Below are 24,515 nucleotides of genomic sequence, written 5' to 3'. Positions count from 1 at the left end.
AGTATAGTGACACTGGTTGTATGAGAGGCTGAAAGCAAACTTCAGTTATATCTTATATCCCTTGGGAACTGGGTTGCAGGAAGGAGTTGTAGACAGGCCCTCCCAGCAAAGGAGGCAGCATAGACCTAGACAGAGGTCTTGAGATCATGTAGTATATACAGAAGATCATGGCCTCCGGGTTCTAATTCTGATACTTGGCCTTACTAGTTTTGTGATCTTTGGGGAGTTTCTTCACTGCTCTTAGCCTCGGTTTCCCCATATGTTACTTTAGATACAGTTTTTTGGGGAAGGTAACTTGGAAACATTTTTCCCCATACATTTAATAAGTTTGCAAATGTATACACCTGTGTAACAACTGCCACAAAGTACAGAAAATCAGGGCTTCCCTGGTGGCGCAGTGGTTGAGAGTCCGCCTGCCGATGCAGGGGACACGGGTTCGTGCCCCGGTCCGGGAGGATCCCACATGCCGCGGAGCAGCTGGGCCCGTGAGCCATGGCCACTGAGCCTGCGCGTCCGGAGCCTGTGCTCCGCAGCGGGAGAGGCCACAACAGTGAGAGGCCCACGTATCGCAAAAAAAAAAAAAAAAAAAAAGTACAGAAAATTACCAGCAACCCAAAGCTTCCCTTCACCTTTTTTTCCTCAGTCCATCCCTACCTCCCTGACTCCTGGCCCCAGGCAACCACTGGTCTGCTTTCCAGATTAGGTTTTTCTTTTTCAGGGGTTCATATATATAATTAGAATCTATATAGCATGTTTTCCTTTGTGTCTGGCTTCCTTCACTCAGCATGTTTTTAAGATTTGTTTATGTTTCATGATTCATTTCCTATTTTTGCTGAGCACTATTTCACTGTATGGATACAATCTGTTTATCCACTTACCTGTTGATGGACTTTTGGGTTGTGTCCAGTTTTTGGCCATTATGCACAAGTTGCCATAAACATTTGAGTACAAATCATTTTTCATTTCACTTGGGTAAATAATCTAGAAGTTGAATTGCTAAATCATATGGTATGTATATGTTTAATTTTATAAGAAACTGCCAAACATTTTTTCCAAAGTCATGGTTCCATTTTCCCTTCCCGTCAGCAATATATTAGTGTTCCAGTTGCTCCACATTCTCATCAACACTTGCTTTTAGTCATTCTTTTTTTGTTGTTTTTTGGCTGTGCCAAACAGTTTTCGGAATCTTAGTTCCCTGAACAGGGATTGAACCTGGGCCACTGAAGTGATAGCGCCAAGTCCTAACCTCTGGACCACCAGGGAACTCCCGAATTTTAGTCATTCTGATGGGTGTGTAGTGATAACTTCTTGTGATTTTAATTTGCATTTCCCTGATGACTAATATTATTGGGCGTCTTTTCATGTGCTTGTTCATCATTTTTATATTTTTAATTGTAAAGAACCTGTTCAAATCTTTTGGCAACGTATTTTAAAAATAAAAATATATATACCCTTTGATCTAGCAGTTCCACTTTTGTAGAAATGAAAGTACCAATGTGCAGTGGATAGGGCCAGGAATTGGAACAAAGCAAACACTCATCAGTGGGAAAAAGGCTGAATGAATTGGCCATACCATGGGCTAATATGCAGCCATTAATAAGAAGTACATTAGTGCTCTACCAGATGACTTGAGGAATTTTAGCAGGTAAGGTTGAATAAGAAAAGTAAAATGATAAGAACAGTGTAATATTATCTCAAAATTTTAACACAAATGATTTTCAAAAAGACCCCTCTCTCTTTCTCCCTATCTAATAGGATTATATAAATAGGATGAAAATTAAGAAAGGACATACCAGGTTGTTAAACTGGTTTACCTGAGGGTTGGGCAGGATGGAGGGTGGGTGCTGATGTTGTGGGGAGGGACGTGTCCACAGTAAAACTGCATATTTATTTAGGTAAAATTATGTATGAAAAGAAAAAGAATCCCTCTCACACTGAAATGAGGTTAAATGAAGTTTATGCAACTTACCTAGTAAATACTTAGTACATAGTAGGTGATCAGTAAACAGAAACATGTAGAAAGTTGGGTAGTTTTCCCATTTGTTAATGATTAACTTCTGAGAATAAGAGACAGAATCGAAGAACAGACTGATTTTGGGATTCATCAATAAAAATGTGTCTGATTTTTGGTATTTTAGGAACAGCCTATCAGATGGTCTGCATTTGTAACCTTTTTCTGTGGAGGAAGGGGGCACTGGGATGATAATATCAGGGAAAGTGTGCATAATGTAGTAGTGACTTGTGCCTGTGGAGACATGGGCATCCAGTAGGGTAGCCTGATAGGGGCCCATGGACAGCTTACGGAGGAGGAAATCCCTCTACTCAGCAACCCTCTCTTGTGTTATTCAGTGGCTTTCTAGGACCTCCAAGGGAGAGAACCTTCCCCTCAAATTCTGGTAGTACATGTCATCTTCTCTTTATTCTTTATTCATTCTCATCTCTGATTCTACCCCCAGGATCATGTATATGAACTTCTCAACACGATTGATGCCTGCCAGTGCCATTTTGATATTGTAAGATTCTTGGCAATTCTCTTCTATCCTAGAGCCACGGAAATTGTCTCTGTTGGGACAGTGTGGGGTGAGATGGGACTGGAGGAATGGCTCTTCCCCCAGGACTATAATATAATATATATAATGTAATATATACTGTATAATGAATGAATGGCTATTAATTCCAGGGCTATAATTCTTTTGTAAAAATGTTGAAGTTAAAGTGTATTTACATGTTAAGCAGATCAGCAATGTGATTTATTTAATCCAGAATTCACATAAAAATCTTCTTATTCTACCTCCTCCAACCTCTAAATGTCACCTTATTTCCTGGCCTCCTTATATCTTGAGCTCACTTTTAGCTCCTGAATTTTGTTAAAATTTTCTCCTTCTGAATTTGCAGTCTTGTCAGTTTCTCCTTCTAAATAGGTCTTTCCAGAGTCTGTTTATCGCTGTCTGGAATGGTTGGGGAAATAGTGGTTAATAGGCCTTGCTGTTCTTGGGTTCCTATGTATTTTCCTTGTAGAATCTCAACTTTGACTTCACTCGGAGTTACCTGGACTTGATAGTGACCTATACCTCAGTTATTTTACTTCTGTCACGGATTGAGGATCGACGGGTGCTCATTGGCGTGTACAACTGTGCCCATGAGATGCTGCATGGACATAGGTGAGTTGAGATATACAAAATGAAGAATCTCATACATGGCGCTATGAGGTAAAGGTGGATACAAGAGAAATAGATGGCATGCTTTCTCATGTGAGAATCTATAATCTATATGATAACCCAGGCAAAATAAAACAATTGCACTGTCTCTAATGAGTTTTTAATCCTGGGCTGGCTGCCACTCTGTTTTTTTTGTTGTTGTTGTTTTGTTTTTTGCGGCACACGGGCCTCTCACTGTTGTGGCCTCTCCTGTTGTGGAGCACAGGCTCTGGACATGCAGGCTCAGCGGCCATGGCTCACGGGCCTAGCCGCTCCGCGGCATGTGGGATCCTCCCGGACCGGGGCATGAACCCGTGTCCTCTGCATTGGCAGGCGGACTCTCAACCACTGCGCCACCAGGGAAGCCCATGCCACTCTGCTTTTGAGGTTATTGCAAAAGGCAAAGAAAATTCTTTTTAATATTGGTAGGAATAATATTAGTAAAGTTAAAGCCATTAGAGGTAAGTAATGTATGAAAATACATTTGGAGCCAAATATAAATGGATTTTGGATTATCTGCAATTCTTTGCCTTTCCATTAGTGCAAATAAAAGTATTTAAGGGCTGAAAAAAATAAAGACCAGAGGGATCAGAGTGGGCTGTGGAACATTGTTCTATGTATGATGTGTATTCCCATGTGCCTACATGAATACCTAGGCACATGACTTACCATTCGCTTTGAATGTATATATATTCTTTTGGGTTGTATACAGATTTGGGTCCAGCCATATTACTTGATTTTATGACTAATAAATATGAATTTATAGAATACCTATCATGTGTCCAACCTTATTTCCGGTGCTTATAAGGAAGAAACTTTCATGGACCAGCCCCAAGTAATGTGATTCTGTCTTAGTTATACCTGGGCCTGGAGTGAGTTATCTGTATATGTAATTCACAGTTTAGTATCTTTGGAGGTGGTGGAGAATACCAGACTATGTACACATCGTTATCATATATGCAAACATGAGAGTTTACGTCATGTTTAAGGGAGGGCTGTAACTCCTTTTTCCTATGCTTCCAGTGACCCCAGTTTTGCCCGTCTGGGTCAGATGGTCTTGGAGTATGACCACCCTCTGAAGAAGCTGACAGAGGAGTTTGGGCCTCACACAAAGGCAAGTTTCTTGAGAGAGTGGAGAATTCCTCAGGCAGAAGTATGTTGTCCCCATCATTGACATTGAAGATTCATTTGTTTTTCTCCACAGGCTGTGAGTGGAGCCCTGCTTTCTTTGCACTTTCTGTTTGTCCGAAGGAACCAGGGGGCTGAGCAGTGGCGTAGTGCCCAGCTTCTAAGTCTCATCAGCACCCCTGCAGCCATGATTAACCCTGCTAATTCAGACACAGTGAGTTCCCTTTTCCTCTTGTCAGTGGAAGCATTCTCTTTCCAAGGCCATCTCTTTAGAGGGTGCTTCTTTTCAGGAAATATCAGCCCTAAGAGTGCTTTAGCCCTCTTCTAGGATATACCTCTGAGTTGATCGCCTCTTGTGGCTAAAAAAAATCATAGTTGGGTTGGAGCTTTTCTTTGGACTAGGATTAGTGTGTGCCTGCCCACAGAAGGAAGTTAATAAATGTTCATAGAATGAATGAATGGATGAAACTGAGTCATTAGGCGCCTATTCAGCCCAGCAGGAACTTGAGCATAGATGTCAATTAATTAACAAATGTTTTTATTCAACCACTATCAGCCCAAGGTCCTTGCTTCAAAGAATTTATAATCTAGTAGGAAGATATGCCATGTATTCATAAAAATACAACTGATGGTACAAGAGTATGAGAAGCACCAAACAAGTGATGTATACTTTACATGGTAAAAGAATCCAAGGGAGAGGGAAATCATGAGATTTTGAGCATTACTCTCCTGAATTGTTGAAGAGAAGTTATGTCAAACCATTTGTTTGTCCTCACTTCCAGTCCAAGTTCCTTTTTCTTTTCTCAACTATATTCTTTTTTCCTCACTCCACTTCTAGTGCCTCACCTCCATTATTGGCAGGTTTCCCAGATATTGGCCTATCAAAGTGCCCTTATCCAGTCTGGTAAAATAAAAGTTGGTTTTGATACTCAAATTCTAGCTTAACTGCCCTTGTCTTGACTGCCTTAGTCTTTAGCGTAGACCAAGTTAAATAACTGCTAGACCATCTCTGCCTCTCTTCTCATAGATGGCCTGTGAGTACCTGTCTGTGGAAGTGATGGAGCGCTGGATTGTCAGTAAGTTTTGTGGGATGAGGTGGGAACAGACATAGCATGTTATATGGAGATCAGATTCTAAAAGTCTTCCTCTGCACTGTTTTACCCACCCACAGTTGGGTTTCTTCTTTGTCACGGGTGCCTCAACTCCAATAGCCAGTGCCAGAAGCTGTGGAAGCTGTGTCTGCAGGGTTCCCTGTACATCACCCTCATACGGGAGGATGTGCTACAAGTGCACAAGGTCACCGAGGATCTGTTTAGCGGTTTGAAAGGGTGAGATATGAGGTCCCAGCTAATCTTCTTTAGGGATTTTTAGCCCCTCCTGACATCCTTTTCTAGTCTCCATAAGTGTCCCAAGTACAGGTGTTAAGGAATAATTCTAATTATTGAAGAAATGTTTATTGAATACATTCTATTTACTAGGTGCTTCACTTGATACATTAGTTAATAAGATAGCATAGAGGTTAAGATAATGGATTCTGAAACCAGATTACCTGTGTTTGAATTCCAGCTCTACCACTTACTGGCTATGTGATCTTGAGCAAGTTACTTAGCTTCTCTATGCCATGCCTCAATTTGTCTATAAATAATAATAGTACTTCTCTATGACCTACCTCATAGGGTTGTTATGAGGAATGAAAGAGTAGCTATTTATAAAGCATGTAGAAAAGTGCCTGGTACTTTGTAAGTGCAGTATATGTGCTTATTAAATAAAAAAAGACAGAATCTCTGCTCTCAAAGGGCTTGCAAATTAGTGAAAAATAGATAAACTGTTGTGATATAATAAGGGATTATGATGTATAAACCTAAAGTGCTTTAGAAGGATACTTAAACTGGCCCTGGAGGATCCAGGAAAACCTGGAGACAGATAGACCTGAAGAATTAAACAGGGAAAGCGTGTGTGTGTGTGTGTGTGTGTGTGCGCGCGTGCGCACGCTGGAGTGGTGGGGGTGGGGATGGAAAGGCAGGGAAGTTGCTTAAGGCAGACAAAGATACTTTAGGCAGAGAAACTATCAAGATTTCGAGGCAAAAGGGAGCATGGCAAGTTCTAAGAAATTCATATAGCCCAGGTTACAAAAATGAAGATGTTGTCAAGAGACAGATTTGGAGAGGTAAGTTGGGGCCTTGGATGTCCTGTCATGGGGTTTGAGCCTGTTCTAAAAAGCCTAGGGAGGGACTTCCCTGGTGGCGCAGCGGTTAAGAATCTGCGTGCCAGTGCAGGGAACACGGGTTTGATCCCTGGTCTGGGAAGATCCCACATGCCGCGGAGCAACTACTGAACCTATGCTCTAGAGCCCGTGTGCCACAACTACTGAGCCCGTGCGCCACAACTACTGAGCCCGCGTGCCTAGAACCTGTGCTCCACAACAAGAGAAGCCACCGCAATGAGAAGCCCGCGCACCGCAACGAAGAGTAGCCCCCACTCGCCGCAACTAGAGAAAGCTCGCGCGCAGCAACGAAGACCCAACGCAGCCAAAAATAAATAAATAAGTTTATTTTAAAAAAAAGGGAGGGCCTCCCTGGTGGCGCAGTGGTTAAGAGTCCGCCTGCCGATGCAGGGGATGCGGGTTCGTGCCCCGGTCTGGGAGGATCCCATATGCCGCGGAGCGGCTGGGCCCGTGAGCCATGGCCGCTGGGCCTGCGCATCCGGAGCCTGTGCTCCGCAACGGGAGAGGCCACAACAGTGAGAGGCCCGCATACAGCAAAAAGAAAAAAAAAAAAAAAAAAGGGATAGGGAGCCACTGAGTGATTTTTCTTTTTTTAAAAAATAAATAAATTTATTTATTTGTTTATTGACTGCGTTGGGTCTTCGTTGCTGCGTGCAGGCTTTTCTCTAGTTGCGGCGAGTGGGGGCTACTCTTCGTTGCGGTGCGCGGGCTTCTCACTGCGGTGGCTTCTCTTGTTGAGGAGCACAGGCTCTAGGCGCAAGGGCTACAGTAGTTGTGGTGTGCGGGCTCAGTAGTTGTGGCTCGCAGGCTCTAGAGTGCAGGCTCAGTTGTTGTGGTGCTCGGGCTTAGGTGCTCCGCGGTATGTGGGATCTTCCTGGACCAGGTCTCGAATCCGTGTCCCCTGCATTGGCAGGCGAATTCTTAACCACTGTGCCACCAGGGAGGTCCCCACTGAGTGATTTTTAAACAGGGGAGTGACATAATCATATTTGCATTTTAGAAAAAGTCACTCTGGCTGCAGGGAAGAAAAGAAGTTAGGTGGAAAAAAACTAGAAGCAGGATTAATTAAGTAAATTAGGAGGAATTGAGGATGAAGTCAAGGTTTCTGGATTGGATACTTGGTATTCCTTAAGATAAAGAACATATGATAAAAGCTGGTTTGTGGGGGAAATGTTGTGAATTCAGTTTTAAGCAGTTTGAATTTGAAGTATTTGTAGCACAGTGAAGTTAGATGTAGACCTCTTACCTTGTGATTGTGGAACTTAGGAGCGAGATCTGGATTCAGATAAAGATTGGCAAAATGATAATCAAAACCATGGGAGTAGGTGAGATTACTCACGGAGAATGTGTGGAGTGGGAAGAGACTGGGGTAGAACCTCTGAGAACGTTGAAATTTAAGGGCCAGCAGAGGCAGAGAAATCAGTGAGAGGTGCTGAGAAGAAGAATAACAGAGGCAAGGGAAGAAGACATGCTAAGAAGAAAGGACCAGTTATCTATAAATATGTTAGACAATGTTGGGAGGTCAAATAAAATGAGGACAGGAAAATGTTCATTGAATTTGGCTGTAAAGATGGCCTTAGTCCCCTTCTTGTGGATAACGTCAGTTGAGTGCTGAGGTCAAAACCTGGATTGCAGTGGGTTTAGGACCAAATGGGAGATAAGGAATTTAGTAAGTAACTCTTTCATGAAGTTTGACCTTGAAGGGAAGAATAGAGACAGAGCTATAATGAGAAGGAGTTGTGGGATTAAGGAAGGGGTCAAATACCTTTATTATCTTTGTAGTTGCAAAACTAACACCAGAAATGTGAAAAATACAAAGAGGAAGTTGACTACAGTCTCACTTCCCAGAATAGTTTGGTGCATGTCCTCCAGATGCTTGTGTATATATATGAACATGTAAAGGTGTGCATATATTTTCAACCTTATATAAACAATTGATAAAAAGCAATGGATCCACATTCTACATTATATTCTTTTTTTTTTTGACTGCGTTGGGCCTTTGTTTGCACGCGGGCTTTCTCTAGTTGCTGCGAGTGGGGAATACTCCTTGTTGCGGTGCCCGTGCTTCTCATTGCGGTGGTTTCTCGTTGCAGAGCATAGGCTCTAGGCGCGTGGGCTCAGTAGTTGTGGCTCACGGGCTCTAGAATATAGGCTCAGTAGTTGTGGCACACGGGCTTAATTGCTCCACGGCATGTGGGATCTTCCCGGACCAGGGCTCGAACCTGTGTCCCCTGCATTGGTAGACGGATTCCTAACCACTGTGCTACCAGGGAAGCCCCTCTACATTATATTCTGAAGTTGTTTTTTTTTTTTTACTTACTGTATTTTGGATATCTTTGCGTATCAGTCTATAGAGACTTATTCTTTTTAACAGTCAAACAGTATTTCATTATGTGGTTGTAACATAATTTATTTACCCAATCCACTATTGATGGACATTTGAAGTGTTCCCTCTCTCCCTCCTTTTTTTTTTTTTTTAAAAAACCTTTACAAACAATGTTGAAATGAACATCCTTAGACATATATCTTTGTGAACATTTCTATAGGGTAAATTCTTACAAGGGGAATTGCTGGGGTAAAGGATATGCATATTTCAAATTTTAATAGCTCTTCCCAAATTGTCCTCCAAACAGATGTATTATCTACCATCTATGAGAATACTTATTCCTCATACTCTCAACAACTGAATGTTGTTAAAAATTCATTGCCAGATTTAAGAGAGAGTAAATCTAAGATTAATAATTAGAAGTTACAGGAGGTAAATAGATACAGATATATAGAAAAACTTTCTAACGATTACCGCTTCTGGGGAATGGAAGGGATGTTTGAAGCGTGTGTTGTTCCCCATCACTAAGAACAACACTAACATGTAAGATTTATAGTTTAGGGAGTTCTTTGACATAAATGATCTAGTTTGATCTTCATGTTACTTATACTCAGGTATATGTTTAATATATTCTTTTTTTTTTTTTTTTGGCTGCACCACACGGCATGCGGGATCTTAGTTCCCTGACCAGGGATCAAACCCGTGCCCCCCTGCAGTGGAAGTGCCGAGTCCTAACCACTGGACCGCCAGGGAAGTCCCAATATCTTCTTTTATAAATGAGAAAATAGAGGCTCAGTTTCAGTGTCACTCAGTTAATAAGAGATGGAATTAGGAAATCACTCCAGATTTTTGGACTCTTAATCCTCTCACTTTCCATCATACCACGTAGAGGATGAAATAATTACCCACCAGGAATGCTGTGGAGTTGAATCCTGATTTGATTAAGATACTTTCCAACTCTAAATTTCTTTGATTCTGTGCTAAGCTCAATAAGGGGTGGTTTGGAGAAGAGAAACGAAAGGTTATAAATTCGACTAATGTGGTGGCAACAGATGCAGGACAAGAGAAGACAGATATAAGGGACATAGGGAGCATAGAGCCTAAAGCAGTGTGGGACTTTTGAGCATGGGTCACTAATTGAAAAAAAGAAATATGGTCAGGAGAGTCAAATGTTACGGAGAAACAAAGAACAATGAAAAGGCCATCTAATTTGGTGATTCAAAAGTTGATGGTGACCTTAGAGAGAGCAGTTTGTTTAGTGTCTAAGGTCATATGGGCTTCAAGGGTCAGTGAAAGGTGAGGTGAAAAAGACTAAAGGTATCTCTCTGGAGGAGTTTGGTGGTGTGGGAGAATGAGCAAAGTTCAGTAGATTGTCAGGGTCAAGCAGGGTCCTTTTAGAATAAGGGAGGCTTATTGGGAGAAGAGAATAAACCAGTGGAGAGAGAGAGAGATTGAAGTGACAAAAGGGTAACTGATAAGGTTAAATTCTAAGAGGAGGTGGGTGGGAATGGGACCCAGGGGAGAGCTGGAGTAACTACTTTTACTTGAGAGCAGGGCCTGTGTCATATTTATGCACTGCTTCTTTGTATTTCCCTCAAACCTGGAAGAGTACTTCGGCTTGAAGGTGTCAAGGCAGGAGCACAGGACAAGAAATCTAGTCCCAGCTTTGCCATTAAAACCCTATGTGACCTTGAGAAAGTCAGTTTTCTTCTGCAGGTATTATTTTCTTTATCTGCAAAATAATGATGAGAACTAGATAATCTCTAAGCTCTATGAGTCTCTTGTTAATATGTCAGGGTAAAAAGTTAGGTTTGGAAAGATCCTGATGGTGAAGGCTGCCCATGCTCCCTGCAGGCTGTAATTTGGAATCTCTGAGGACTGGGAAGGTGGGACGAGGCCTTTAGCTGGTGGTATGGCCAATCCTTCTGTGTGTATGTCAATCCTCAGGTATGGCAAGCGAGTGGCAGACATAAAGGAAAGCAAGGAACATGCAATTGCAAACAGGTAAAGGCGGGGAATGAGCTCTTCCAGAGGGGATGGAATAGGAATCTCTCCTGAGATTGTTCTCTCCTCTCCTTGTTCTCACCCAAGTTTCTGTACAGCCTTATTGTCTCAACCCAAGAACTTGCGGCTGCCCCACAGATTCTTGTGTTTCCTTACCAGGTCTAACTGTGGCATTGAACCTTCCTCCTAGCTGACACCCCTTCCTAAATGCAGCTGTCTTCTGCACTGCCTTTGGAAGATTTTTAAGGGTGGATGAGGCAATATTCTCTAGTTTCCACTTTCTTTCCTCAGTGGCCAGTTTCACTCTCAAAGGCGTCAATTTCTGCGGATGGCTGTGAAGGAGCTGGAGACTGTGTTAACCGATGAACCAGGACTACTGGGTCCCAAGGCAAGAGAAAGAAACGTTGGGAGGGGGACGATGTTCAATGATAAAAGACTCCTATGTGGGGGATGACTTGGCATTCATGAGTTTTTGCATTTCTGAGTTTTTTGTTCTGTTTGTGTATGTATATGCTGATTCCCTTGAATCTTCTTAGAGTACCCTAAAACTTCTTGTATCTCTTTTTTGGGCACTATCATAGTATATCATATATTGTAGCTATTTGTGTACTTATCCTCTATTTGACTGTGAACTAATTGAAGACAGATAGTTTTTTGTGAGTCTCTGTGTTTAATATTGGATACCACTGTTGGTATGGTTACACAGTTGTATCCATATGCATATTTTCATGATAGTTTTCTCTGTGCTTTGAAATCCATTTTTTTTTTTTTTTTCCCGGTACGTGGGCCTCTCACTGTTGTGGCCTCTCCCGTTGCGGAGCACAGGCTCCGGACGCGCAGGCTCAGCGGCCATGGCTCACGGGCCCAGCTGCTCCGCGGCATGTGGGATCCTCCCAGACTGGGGCACGAACCCACGTCCCCTGCACTGGCAGGCGGACTCTCAACCACTGCGCCACCAGGGAAGCCCTGAAATCCATTTTTAAAGTTGAAAATTCTCATAGTCCCTGTCCCCTCCTTAGGCCCTTTTTGCTTTCATGGCCCTGTCCTTCATTCGTGATGAGGTCACTTGGCTGGTTCGCCACACAGAAAATGTCACCAAGACGAAGACACCTGAGGACTACGCTGACTCGTTAGTACTTGACATGGTTAAGAATCTTGACCTTAGATGGACTGGGAAAATGGACGGGGGGGACATCAAATGACTTCGGGAGGTCTCAGTTTCTGCCCTGTTGTCGCTGTCTTTGTTTTGGGTCAGGTTTTCAGTCTCATACAGCTCTCTGTTCTCATCCTTGACTTTGTAGGAGCATTGCAGAACTGCTTTTCTTGTTGGAGGAGATTAGGGCTCTGGTCCGAAGACACATCAAGGTGATAGAGCAATACCACCTTCAGTACCTGGCCAGATTTGATGCTCTTGTGCTCAGTGACATCATTCAAGTATGTTTAATTGATGATACTTCGGAAATTTTGGGGTGATCCCTGGTCATTTTCCCCTGGGGGCCACCCTAGCTGAATCTCATGTTCTGTAGATTGTGTGTCAAAAAGCCCGATTTTCCCCTCTACGTTTGTTAAAATTAAAAAAAGGACTAATAATCTTAGCAATTTTTTTCCCCAAGTGAAGCTGCATAGAAATAGGAGAGAAGAGTAAAGGGCAGTTGGGTGTTAGCACGGCCGGGAACTCAGGGAGTTTCCTCCGTGTCCTGTTTGGTTCTTTCTCTTTGCTTGTGGCACTTGGCAGCTCTTTCTACCTTCATGCACTGACTGAGCCTTGTGGTCCCTGTTTCTCTCCTGGTGGAGCTTATACCTCCTTGACGGTAACTCCACCTTCTCTTTTAGAACCTGTCTGTGTGTCCTGAGGAGGAGTCCATCATAATGTCCTCATTCGTCAATACTCTCTCCTCTCTGAATCTCAAACAAGGTAACTGGAGGGAATTGGAGGAGGAAGAGTGAGGGCAAACATCTTTTTTTCTAGAAATATTGATCTCTTGAGCCAAGGAATAGCCAAGATGACTTTGAAGAGGACCTATTATACCATTCCATGCAGCTGGATGGAGGTGCTGTTTTATTATTTCCTTTTAAACTTCTATTTTTCTTGCAGTTGATACTGGAGAAAAATTTGAATTTTCTGGATTGAGGCTGGACTGGTTCCGTCTACAGGTAGGTCTGTTTCTGTTAATGGTCCCCCATTCTCAAGGTTTTTTCTCCCTCACAATCCCTTCTCTTTCTAACTCCTAAGCTCTGCTGTATGGAGTGGTTCAACACTGAAAACTGCTGATTGGACAGGACAAATACCAGCCAAACTGTAGTCCCAAGGCTGGGAGTCTTTTTCATTTATCTTGTTTTTCTCCACCCTTTTCCGAACTCCAACCATAGGCGTATACCAGTGTGGCTAAGGCTCCCCTGCACCTGCACGAGAACCCTGACTTAGCCAAGGTGATGAACCTCATTGTCTTTCACTCTCAAATGCTGGACTCAGTAGAGAATATGCTGGTGGAAACTTCTGATTTATCTACTTTCTGGTATGTCCTGACTCAGAGCTCTTTATCAATTGACCCGACCTCTTGCCTGGCCTCTGTGGAGGACTCTAATTCCCCCAGATATACGGGAAAGGCTTGTTTTCTTTGAGATCTCTTTAAAGATGGTTGCTCAAACTCCACAGCTTCTTCTTTCCGGCTTTTATCAAGTGGTAGGAATTTGAAGCTGATTCCCTTTTGTGTTGGCTTTCTTTAGAAAAGCCATTTGGACTTTACACAGCCTTCTCTTCTCTGGGATAATTCATTGATTGTCTTTTCCTCACGGTTATATGTGGAACTTGCTCCTTCTTTTTATTCTTGGGACATTGTGATTTAAAAGAGACATGGAAAACTTGGAAGTTTAGTGGAGAGGACTGAAAATAATTGGGAGGGCTGGGGAACAGGGTCTTAGGGAATGTAAATGAGTTTGTCTTCCTTGGGTAACATTCGGCCTTTACTAAGTGACCACTGTTGTTCATAACTCTACCCTTTGAGAGATCAAACACACAACACAATATGTTGGCTCTGCCCTCTGCATTCAGCGTGAGTGGGGAGGTATAATACCCACATGTGAAAAGGACATCAACATAATAATGGCAAATGTGCATGATGTTGAGAGAATACAGGGTTGAGGAAAGATCAGTCTCATGAAATTAATCAGAGAAAGTTTTCTGGAGCCTGAGTGTCAAATTTTGAGAGAGATGTGAATTAGTAATACTGAGGGACTTCTAAATCAGGGCCCAAATCATGCAGAGGTTCTGAGGGAGGAATAGCAAATTTTGTACAAGAAAAGGGAAGGAGGTGTTATTGGGTTGGCCAAAAGGTTCCTTCGGTTTTTAACATAAAAATGAAAGACACATTTTTCATTTTCACTAAGAACTTTACTGAACAACGTTTTAACCCTTTGTTCCACTACCTTCTGCCATTTTTCAGGCAGCTTCATAATTCCATCTTCCCAAAACTTTTTATCTTTTTGAGCAAAGAACTGTTTCAGGTGCCTTTTACAGTCTTCCAGGGAATTGAAATTCTCTCCATGAAGAGAATTTTTTAAAGACCACAATAAATGGAAATCTGAAGGTGCAATACTGCAGGTGGATCAGAACTTCCCAGCCAAGCTGTAACAGTTTTTGTCTGGTCATCAAAGAAACATGTGGTCTTGCGTTATCCTGATGGAAGATTATGCGTTTTCTGTTGACTAATTCCGGACGCTTTTCGTTGAGTGCTGCTTTCAGTTGATCTAACTGGGAGCAGTACTTGTTGGAATTAATCATTTGGTTTTCCGGAAGGAGCTCATAATAGAGGACCCTCTTCCAGTCCCACCATATGCACATCACCTTCTTTCGATGAAGCCCGGCCTTTGGTGTGGTTGGTGGTGGTTCGTTTCGCTTGCCCCACGATCTCTTCCGTTCCACATTATTGTACAGTATCCACTTTTCATCGCTCTTCACAATTTGTTTTAAAAATGGAACTTTTTTTATGTTTAAGTAGAGAATCACATGTGGAAATATGGTCAAGGAGGTTTTTTTCTTGCTTAAGTTATGTGGAACCCAAACATCAAAGCGATTAATGTAACCAAGCTGGTGCAAATGATTTTCAGCACTTGATTTGGATATTTTGAGTATGCCGGCTATCTCCCGCGTGGTATAACATTGATTGTTCTCAATTAATGTCTCAATTTGATCGCTATCAACTTCAACTGGTCTACCCGACCATGGAGCGTTGTCCAGCGAGAAATCTCCAGCAAGAAACTTCGCAAATCACTTTTGACAACTTTAAGCAGTCACAGCACCTTCTCAATGTACTGCACAAATCTTTTTCTGCGTTTCAGTTGCGCTTTTACCTTTCTTGAAATAATAAAACATAATATGCCAAAAATGTTGCTTTTTTCCTCTCATCTTCAATACTAAAATGGCTACACAAAAATTCACCAATTTTGATACATTTTTTTTAAAGGCATGCTGATATGACAGCTGTCACAATACAGTCTAACAACAGTTGTTTCGAATGAAGTTAAAGACAACTAAGTGCTACTAGAGCCATCTTACAGAAAAAAACCAGATGAACTTTTTGGCCAACCCAATACTAACCTGTCCTGGGATCCAGTAAAAAAGTCTGAAGGGGTTGAGTTTCTTGGGTTCCCGTCTACCTTAAGGGTAGGGAAATTAAGGAGGGAGGGGTGAATATCAATAAATATTTGTTGAAAGAATGAATATTCTCTCTATCTCAAAGGGACCAGATCCTAAACCCTGGTTGTAAGTGTCCTTCCCCCTTTTCCGCAGCTTTCATCTTCGTACATTTGAGAAGATGTTTGCTATGACCCTGGAGGAACCTGCCATGTTGCGTTATGCCATTGCTTTTCCCCTGATTTGTGCTCACTTTGTCCATTGCACTCACGAGATGTGCCCAGAGGAGGTGAGTACCCTGAACTCCAAACCCTGTCGTCTCTTTAATCACATCTCATTCTTATTCCCCCAAAACACAATTCCAGGGGTTGATTTTGGTCCCAGGAAGGGTACAAACATAGGTATCTGATGCAAGTCCCTAAATGTCTCAGCTTTATGTAGAATGTGTACTCTCTCTGGGTCTCATTTTCTTCTTCTGTGGGAGTGGGTGGCTCAGGCTGGGGCTCAGAACAGTATTATGAGGAAGAAGTGGTTGTCCTGGTGATGACAGTTTCTTCCTTGGGTCCTCTTTCCCAAAGTACCCCCACCTGAAGAACCATGGCCTTCATCACTGCAACTCCTTCCTGGAAGAGTTGGCCAAGCAGACCAGCAACTGTGTCCTGGAGGTCTGTGCTGAACAGCGAAACCTGAGTGAGCAGGTAGGCTCAGCCCTCTCTCTGTTTCAGTCTGCCCTCTGCAGTCCCTTGGTGCCTTCCCCTCTATCTACCTTTATCTTCTTCTCAAACACCAAGTTCTCTAACCCTTTCAGGTAGGGCTAGGGCTTTTGTGTACATGAGTTTATGGCAGGCTTCTTTTTTTAGTGTAGTCCCATCTCAGTCTTTACTCCCTTGGGACTTAATAGAGGTGTCTAAAAATACTCTAATTTGAACAGCTGCACTGCAACAAAATCTGTGCTTTCATTTGAAGTGTTCCAAGAGATGAGTTAACTTTCCAATTTACTTCCCCTCCTCTCTCTGCCCTGTGTACACATACTTAGAACAGTGGCCCCAGATCACCTGTCTTGTCTCACCTTCCTGTCCATCTGCACCCTAATCTGTAGCTATCTGAACATTTTCAGGCACCTCCTTTGTGTTTATCCTCAGGGCTGCTTTTGTGTCTTTTTTTTTTTTTTTTGAGGAGTCAACCTTCCTGATTTTATTAGTATTTTGAATTATGTTAATGAATGTTAATATTGAATCACTAATTCAACATACTTCACCATCATAGTGTTATTCTTCACTTTGCTTCTGGATTCTGTATGCTGATTTTCAGCTGGAAATTTCTGCTTTGCTTTTGTGTCTTTGTCTGTTGTTTTCCCCTCCCCTCCATTGACTGACTCATAGCACCCGGTCATGATTAGCTCAGCCTAAGTTTATAGGAAATTTGAAAATGAAGAACTTGTTCTGCTGTTGCCCTGGATTCTTTCAGGTTTCCTAGACTACCCACCCTTCCTGGGTTTGAGTCAGGCTTTGTGGCAACTTTGGTAGGAGGGGAGTCAGGTTGTGTGCGTGTGCGTGCGTGTGTGTACATATGCACAGTTATATTACTTAACCTTTCCATTTTCTCATATGTAAAATGGAGATAAAAATAGTTTCTTTTTATTTTTTTAAATTTTTGGCTGTGTTGGGTCTTTGTTGCTGCGTGTGGGCTTTCTCTAGTTGTGGTGAACGGGGACTACTCTTCATTGCGGTTTGTGGGCTTCTCATTGTGGTGGCTTCTCTTGTTGCAGAGCATGGGCCCTAGAGTGCACGGGCTTCAGTAGTTGTGGCACGTGGGCTCTAGGGCACGCGGGCTTCAGTAGTTGTGGCGCACGGGCTCAGTAGTTGTGGCACGCAGGCTCAGTAGTTGTGGCACACAGGCTTAGTTGCTCTGTGGCATGTGGGAGCCTCCTGGACCAGGGATCGAACCTGTGTCCTCTGCATTGACAGGAGGATTCTTAACCACTGTGCCACCAGGGAAGTCCAAAAATAGTTTCTTAAAAGAAGTATCATAAAGGTGAAATGAAATAGCATATGTTAAATATTTGGTATGCAATTCTCAATAGATGTTAGCTGCTATATTATTTGGTACTTATTGGGCACTAAGCCCTGTGCTGGGTTTTTGGGATGGGGTCCCAGAAGGAAAGGTACACAATTCCTCCCCTTGGGGAATGTCCCAATTTAAGGGAGAAAGGTGTACAAATACATGTTTGAAAGAAATTTTAATAATTAATGCAAAGAAGATATGTAAACAAGTACAATTATGGGTATATTCATTGCTCAACTTGAATACCTACTACATGCAAAGGACACAGTTAAAGATATTTGCTCAGGGCTGTATCAGGGTTGACTAAAACATTATGTATTATTTTCACACACACCAAAACTTTTGCAAATGAGTACTGACCCCTCCAAAGTTATCATTTTGAATAAATAGTGATGTTGCCATTACTAATAGAGTTGCATTTTGGGAACTACTTTCAGAATCTACCACAGACAGCTTTGCATGGTCTCAAGGTTGATGCACCTTTGCCCATCAAGGTAGACTTGATTTTTTGGAAACAGTAGAAGCTTGGATTTAAAAAAAAACAAGTGTGACTATTAAGTAAGAAAACCAGTTTTCTCGTGGCTGCTATCATGCTCTAAGAGTAATTCCAAATGAAGAGATGTATGGAAGGAAAGAGAGGGAAAGGCAGAATGAGAAAAGAACAGACCATAAGGGAGGGACCTATTTATAACTGTTAGATGGATTACTCGGCAGTTTTAGGAACGAATCTCATTTCTCCATTCACTTGTGTTTGTTTCTAAAGCTTCTACCTAAGCACTGTGCCACTACCATCAGCAAGGCCAAAAACAAGAAAACTATGAAGCAGAGGCAGACTCCGAGAAAAGGAGAGCCTGAGAGGGACAAACCAGGAGCTGAGAGTCACCGGAAGAACCGCAGCATTGTCACCAAGTGAGGACCTAGGCCTTAGAGGGCCAACAGGGCACTACCTCAAAGAAGGGAGAACAGGAAAGAGGGAAGGTGATGCAGCAAAAGAGTGTGGAAGTGGTGGTGGGGAATGACAGATATGGAAAAGCGCTTAAATATGAATTTTCTACTTTGCCTTTGAAGTCGCCATCAATGTGTACTCTTCTAGGCTGAGTTTTTCCAGAAGATGAAAGGGGTCTGAGGGTCATGGGCCTGACAGATCCTCCCCAGATACTAGCAGGCAGTGCCAGACCTGTAATGGAGGCTCATTTTACTTTCTCAATTTTACTCAGCATGGACAAGCTACACCTAAACTTGACAGAATTGGCACTGACAATGAATCATGTACACAGCTTCTGTGTATTTGAACACACCATCTTCCCTTCTGAGTATCTCAGCAGCCATCTGGAGGCCAGACTCAACAGGTATCACTCTTTTGTTGTCTTCTGTTTGCTTAGTATGGTAGTTCTCAAAGTTGGGTTCCATTAGATCCATCTTGGTGGTCATTCTGATGCAGTCATTCTGGCATAGGTCCCAAGCATCTCTATTAAAAATAAATAAATGAGGGCTTCCCTGGTGGCACAGTGGTTGAGAGTCCGCCTGCCGATGCAGGAGACACGGGTTCGTGCCCCCGTCCGGGAAGATCCCACATGCAGGAAGATCCCACATGCTGCGGAGCGGCTAGGCCCGTGAGCCATGGCCGCTGAGCCTGTGCATCCAGAGCCTGTGCTCTGCAACGGGAGAGGCCACAACAGTGAGAGGCCCGTGTACCACACACACACACACAAATAAATAAATAAATGAAAAGAACCCAGACTTCCCTGGTGGCACAGTTGTTAAGAATCTGCCTGCCAATGCAGGGGACACGGGTTTGATCCCTGGTCTAGGAAGATCCCACATGCAGTGGAGCAAATAAGCCCATGTGCCACAACTACTGAGCCTGTGCTCTAGAGCCTGCGAGCCACAACTACTGAGCCCACGTGCACAACTACTGAAGCCCATGTGCCTAGAGCCCGTGCTCTGCAACAAGAGAAGCCACCACAATGAGAAACCCGTGCACTGCAACGAAGAGCAGCCCCTACTCGCTGCAACTAGAGAAAGCCCACGCGCAGTAACAAAGACCCAATGCAGCCAAAAACAAACAAACAAACAAACAAATAAAAGAACCCCAAACCTTTATAGGTTTCTTTTTTTTTTAAGATTTATTTTATTATTTATTTATTTGTTTGTTTTATTTTTGGCTGCGTCGGGTCTTAGTTGCAGCATGCTGGATCTTCGCTGAGGCATGTGGGATCTTTCGTTGCAGCACTTGAGCTTCTCTCTAGTTGTGGCGTGCGGGTTTTCTCTCTCTAGTTGTGGCGTGCGGGCTCCAGGGCACGTGGAATCCGTAGATGTGGCGTACGGGTTCCAGAGTGCGTGGACTCTGTAGTTTGTGGCACACGGGTTCTCTAGTTGAGGCGCTCGAGCTTAGTAGTTTTGGTGCGCGGGCTTAGTTGCCCCACGACATGTGGGATCTTAGTTCCTTGACCAGGAATCGATCCCATGTCCCTGAATTGTAAGGCAGATTCTTTACCACTGGACCACCAGGGAAGTCCCTCTATAGGTGTTTTTTTTTTTTTTTTTTTTTAATTTAATTTATTTATTTTTGCTGTGTTGCGTCTTCGTTTCTGTGCGAGGGCTTTCTCTAGTTGTGGCAAGCGGGGGCCACTCTTCATCGTGGTGCATAGGCGCCTCTCACTATGGCGGCCTCTTGTTGCAGAGCACAGGCTCCAGATGCGCAGGCTCAGTAGTTGTGGCTCACGGGCCTAGTTGCTCCGTGGCATGTGGGATCTTCCCATACCAAGGCTCGAACCCGTGTCCCCTGCATTAGCAGGCAGATTCTCAACCACTGCACCACCAGGGAAGCCCTATAGGTGGTTTTGATGAACAACCAGAACTTGTCATCACTGGTTTAGTAGGATGAGTGGGGCCTTTGCAGTCAGCAGATCTGTGTTGATGCTGTTAGCTAAGACATCAGAGCAGGTTATCTAACTTGTTTGAGCCTTAATTTCCTACCCTATAGAGTAAGGATAATGATATTTACCTTATAATGAGAATTACCTGTAATTGGGAATTGGTAGAGAATTAAAGATAATAATGAGTGACATATATAGGCCTCAACAAAATAAATTCCCTTCCTTCCATTTTGCCTCTCATTCTGTTGCTCCCTGAAGCTGCAGGAACATTCCTTACATTCAAATTGGGCACTATAGTAGGCAAATTAGGGGAGTGAGGGGAAAAATTTTTTATGAATAATCTCCTAGTCTTCTGTGTTTCATTTTGCAATACGTAGTATATTTACTCATTTACTTAACAAGTATTTATTGAACAGCTATTGTGTGTCATCAGTGTTCTCGAAGCTGTTAATACAGCAGTATACAAAAGAAATAAAGATTCCTGGCCACATAAAGCTTACCTTCTAGCGGGAGAGGCAAGAAAAATAAGAACATAGCATATATGATAGATTAGAAAATACGTGCTAAGCAGAAAGTTAAAGCAGGAAAAGGAGATGGGAAGTGTGTAGTGGTGGTGGTGGTGAAATTTTACATAGGGTGGCCAGGGAAGGCCTGCTTGAGAAAGTGACAGTTGAGTGAACTCCTGAAGGAATTGAGGAAGCCAAGTAGGTGACTATCTGGGGAAAGGACATTCTGGGTGGAGGAAACAGCAAGTGCAAAGGCTCTGAGGTGGGAACATGCCTGGTATGTTCAGGGAAGAAGGAGGAGACCAGTATGAGCCAGGGGGAGACTGGTAGGACGTGAGGTCAGAGAGGCTGGAGGAGTGGCAGACTGACGGTTCAGCTGGCTCTATGCCATTGTAAGGATTTTGGCTTTGATTCTGAGTGAGACAGGGAGCCTAGGCAGGGTTTGACCAGAGCAGGAACATGATTTCACTCAACATTTCAGTAGGTTCACTCTGTCTGCACTAGGGGGGCCAAGGACAGGAGTAGGGAGAACAGTTAGGAGTCTGTGCCTTGATTGTAGGAGATGCAGGCTAATTTTTCAATTAGTTTTTGCTTGGGTGACAGTAAAATTAGTTTGTTTTCATTCCGTACACTTTAGCTATATGGAAGGAAGTGTCTCAGGTGCATATAAAATGTCAAGAAGATGACAATTTGATAATCATCCATGCATAAACCTTCAGAAGCTGGCAATGGTTTCTAGGCCCTGGAGCAGCATGTCCCTGGCATCATTGTTCCTAAAGCCTGGAAGTTGGCCTAATGGAAGTTGGCCTAAAGGTTTGGCCTCAATGAAAACTCTAAAATAGATTAGGCTTGCCTCCCGTCTGTCCCTTCCGTAGTATTTTTCCTCAAGTGGTACCTTTTCTCTTTTCCTTTTCATCTGGGGAGTAGGCCCTCCTGTTCCCTTCCCCTCCCCTGCCATGAAGTTTTCCAAAAACACAGAACAAACAAAAAACTCCCAAACATCTGTGGCTTTAGGGAGAACCTGATGGACTCTTTCATACTGATGTGCAGATGACTGACAAAAGCTTGTATTGGCAAAGTCTAATGTTCCTCTTTCCTCTACTGTTTACATTTTAACAAGGAAGAAAGCCTCAGGCAGGGGACTGACTCTAATTGTGGATTCTCAGGTTCCTGGGGAAGGTATTTTGGAAGGGGCTGGGAGTCCAGTGAGGAGGGGTGTTCCTGGTGTGCCCCTAAAATAGTACAGTGTGGACAGTTATTCTACCTTCTCTAAGGTTGGCTATAGATGTGTGCCAGCCAAGTGTACTCTCTCTCCACTTGGCATCCCATGGCCACTTGGGATTGCACTGCACTTCTAAAGATTTCTGGGTGTGATTTTCCATTTCTGACAGTCATTGGAACTAATTCTTTCCGAGGAGAAAAGACAAATGCTGGCCCTGAGAGTGCAGGAGGTTGTAAGCAAGCACGTACAGTTAGATGGCAATTGGGAGCCCAGGTCTTTTACCACCTGATTTAATTTCTCCAGAGGAGGCAGAAGAGCATGGTGATTGAGAATCAAATGTTATTGGATTCAGGTCCCAGCTTTGCCACTTGCTAGCTGTGTGGTCTTCACAGATGGCAAGTGGCTTACTATCTGTGTCTCAGTTTCTTCATCCATAAAATGGGGATAATAATTGTACCTACCTTATTGGGTTGCTGTGAGATTTACATGAGATAATGCATGTAGTTAAATCATAGTACAGCACCCAGAATACAGTTTAAATGTGATAACTGTTACTATGTTTGTCATTATGATTGTGATTATGGTTTTTGTCACCTAGAGCCATTGTGTGGCTGGCTGGCTACAATGCCACAACCCAGGAGATCGCCAGGCCTTCTGAGCTCTTGGTAGGAGTCAAAGCGTACATCAGTTTCATAAAGTCACTGGCCCAGTTTTTGGGTGCAGATGTGTCCAGAGTCATCCGCAACGCCCTCCTGCAGCAGACGCAGCCACTGGACTCGTGTGGGGAACAGACTATCACCACTCTCTACACAAATTGGTCAGTGTTGCTTATCCTCTCTCACTGCCTTACCTCTTTTTTTTTTTTTTTTTTTTTTGGCTGTACGCGGGCCTCTTACTGTTGTGGCCTCTCCCGTTGTGGAGCACAGGCTCCGGACGCACAGGCTTAGCGGCCATGGCTCACAGGCCTAGCCGCTCCGCCGCATGTGGGATCTTCCCGGACCGGGGCACGAACCCGCGTCCCCTGCATTGGCAGGTGGACTCTCAACCACTGCGCCACCAGGGAAGCCCTGCCTTACTTCTTTGTTAGCACTTTTTCCTTTATGCAGTAGGACCTCGGGACCAGGCATTTTAGCTCCTAGGGTCATAGACCCCCAAACAGAAGCTTGTTTCTGCCCGAGGACTGGAGCTGTAAGCTGGGGCAAACTCAGATCCCCTCTGTCCACCATGACGTCTCTTTCTAAGCTTCCATGTAACATCCATTGATCTACTCTGTAACAATTTGGCCCCTTTCCTCTTAATCTGCCGTTCTTAACCTTCCTTTTCTGGATGGATTCTTACTGTTTTCATTTCAAATGATCTCTCTCCCTCTTTCTGAAGTTCTCTTGTTTCTCTCTTTGTCCAGTGTCTCACACCATCTGTCTCACACCATCTCTCCGGAGCACTGTCTCCTTACCTCCCGACATGACCATGTCGTGTCTAGTAGATTGTTCTTCATAGCGAAAGGAGCCTCCTCCCCCAGACTGGAGGAGGCAGGGGTCAGCAGTATTTCCTTTGAGGGTTAAGGATGGGGAGAGGAGCTGGATTCCTACCTCCCTAAGCCACTGGGTGGCGTTCTTAATCCAGTATCAGCTCGGCAGGAGCCCTGCTGCAAAGAACCCCCTGAGGAGGGGGAAAGACTGAGACAAGGTTTACAATAAAATGCCAACAGGGGCCTGGCAGGTAAGGTGAATGGGTGTTGTGGGCTAGGTGGCGACTTTGGATAGTTGGAGAGGGCATGCCCCTCTGAAAGGCGGTGGCCATCACTTAGCCCCATCTGATCGCTGCCCCACTAAATCCTTATTTTAATGTAAAATCTCTCAGTTTCAAAAATTTGACAACTGATTCAAATTAAAAGGAAAAAACCTCACGTTTGAGTGCTGGTTTTGACCTACCCGTGGTTAGCTTGGGACTTCTGTAAGACCTAGGCCCGGAGCTAGTGCCTGGGTGAGTGGCAGGCATTGCCACACCCTCTGCTGACACTGGCTGGAGGCCTTCTCAGCTTGCCCAGAGGTCAGGAGGGCATATTTGGAGACTGGATGACAGGTGTTCACTGGGCCTCTCTCCGTCCAGGAGGTTTGACTTGAGACCTGCTTCCAGGGTCCTAGGCCCTTAGTCCAACACTCTCATTGGAGAGGTTGAGGCTAAGTTTATTTCAGATGAGCCCAATTAGTAGGAATTTTTGTCTTGTCAGCTTAGGCTTGTCTCACCTGACAGAGGAAGGCCAAGGGTGAGGGGCGTGCAGTAGCTGGAAAAGGTGGTAGGGCGTGCACACCATTACGTCTGACAGCGCAGC

General features: G+C 43.7%; 1 protein-coding gene across 1 annotated transcript in view; it reads left to right on the top strand.

Moving 5' to 3' along the window:
- NCKAP1L (NCK associated protein 1 like) overlaps positions 1-24,515 on the top strand; it is a 45,196-nt gene that overhangs the window by 5,365 nt on the left and 15,316 nt on the right. Inside the window, exons 4-21 of the mRNA XM_060112968.1 lie at positions 2,457-2,513; positions 3,019-3,161; positions 4,221-4,311; positions 4,402-4,539; positions 5,353-5,401; positions 5,497-5,653; positions 10,823-10,879; positions 11,171-11,267; positions 11,899-12,008; positions 12,181-12,313; positions 12,713-12,794; positions 12,975-13,033; positions 13,250-13,395; positions 15,669-15,801; positions 16,091-16,210; positions 18,340-18,485; positions 18,794-18,925; positions 22,782-23,000. Of these exons, the coding sequence (XP_059968951.1) occupies positions 2,457-2,513; positions 3,019-3,161; positions 4,221-4,311; positions 4,402-4,539; positions 5,353-5,401; positions 5,497-5,653; positions 10,823-10,879; positions 11,171-11,267; positions 11,899-12,008; positions 12,181-12,313; positions 12,713-12,794; positions 12,975-13,033; positions 13,250-13,395; positions 15,669-15,801; positions 16,091-16,210; positions 18,340-18,485; positions 18,794-18,925; positions 22,782-23,000 (2,069 nt within the window). The remainder of the gene's footprint in view (positions 1-2,456; positions 2,514-3,018; positions 3,162-4,220; positions 4,312-4,401; positions 4,540-5,352; positions 5,402-5,496; positions 5,654-10,822; positions 10,880-11,170; positions 11,268-11,898; positions 12,009-12,180; positions 12,314-12,712; positions 12,795-12,974; positions 13,034-13,249; positions 13,396-15,668; positions 15,802-16,090; positions 16,211-18,339; positions 18,486-18,793; positions 18,926-22,781; positions 23,001-24,515) is intronic.

The sequence above is a fragment of the Mesoplodon densirostris genome, chromosome 11 (assembly GCF_025265405.1).
Source record: "Mesoplodon densirostris isolate mMesDen1 chromosome 11, mMesDen1 primary haplotype, whole genome shotgun sequence".
Taxonomy (NCBI): domain Eukaryota; kingdom Metazoa; phylum Chordata; class Mammalia; order Artiodactyla; family Ziphiidae; genus Mesoplodon; species Mesoplodon densirostris.
Note: the sequence above shows the minus strand (reverse complement) of the source record. Positions and strands in the feature narration are given on the sequence as shown.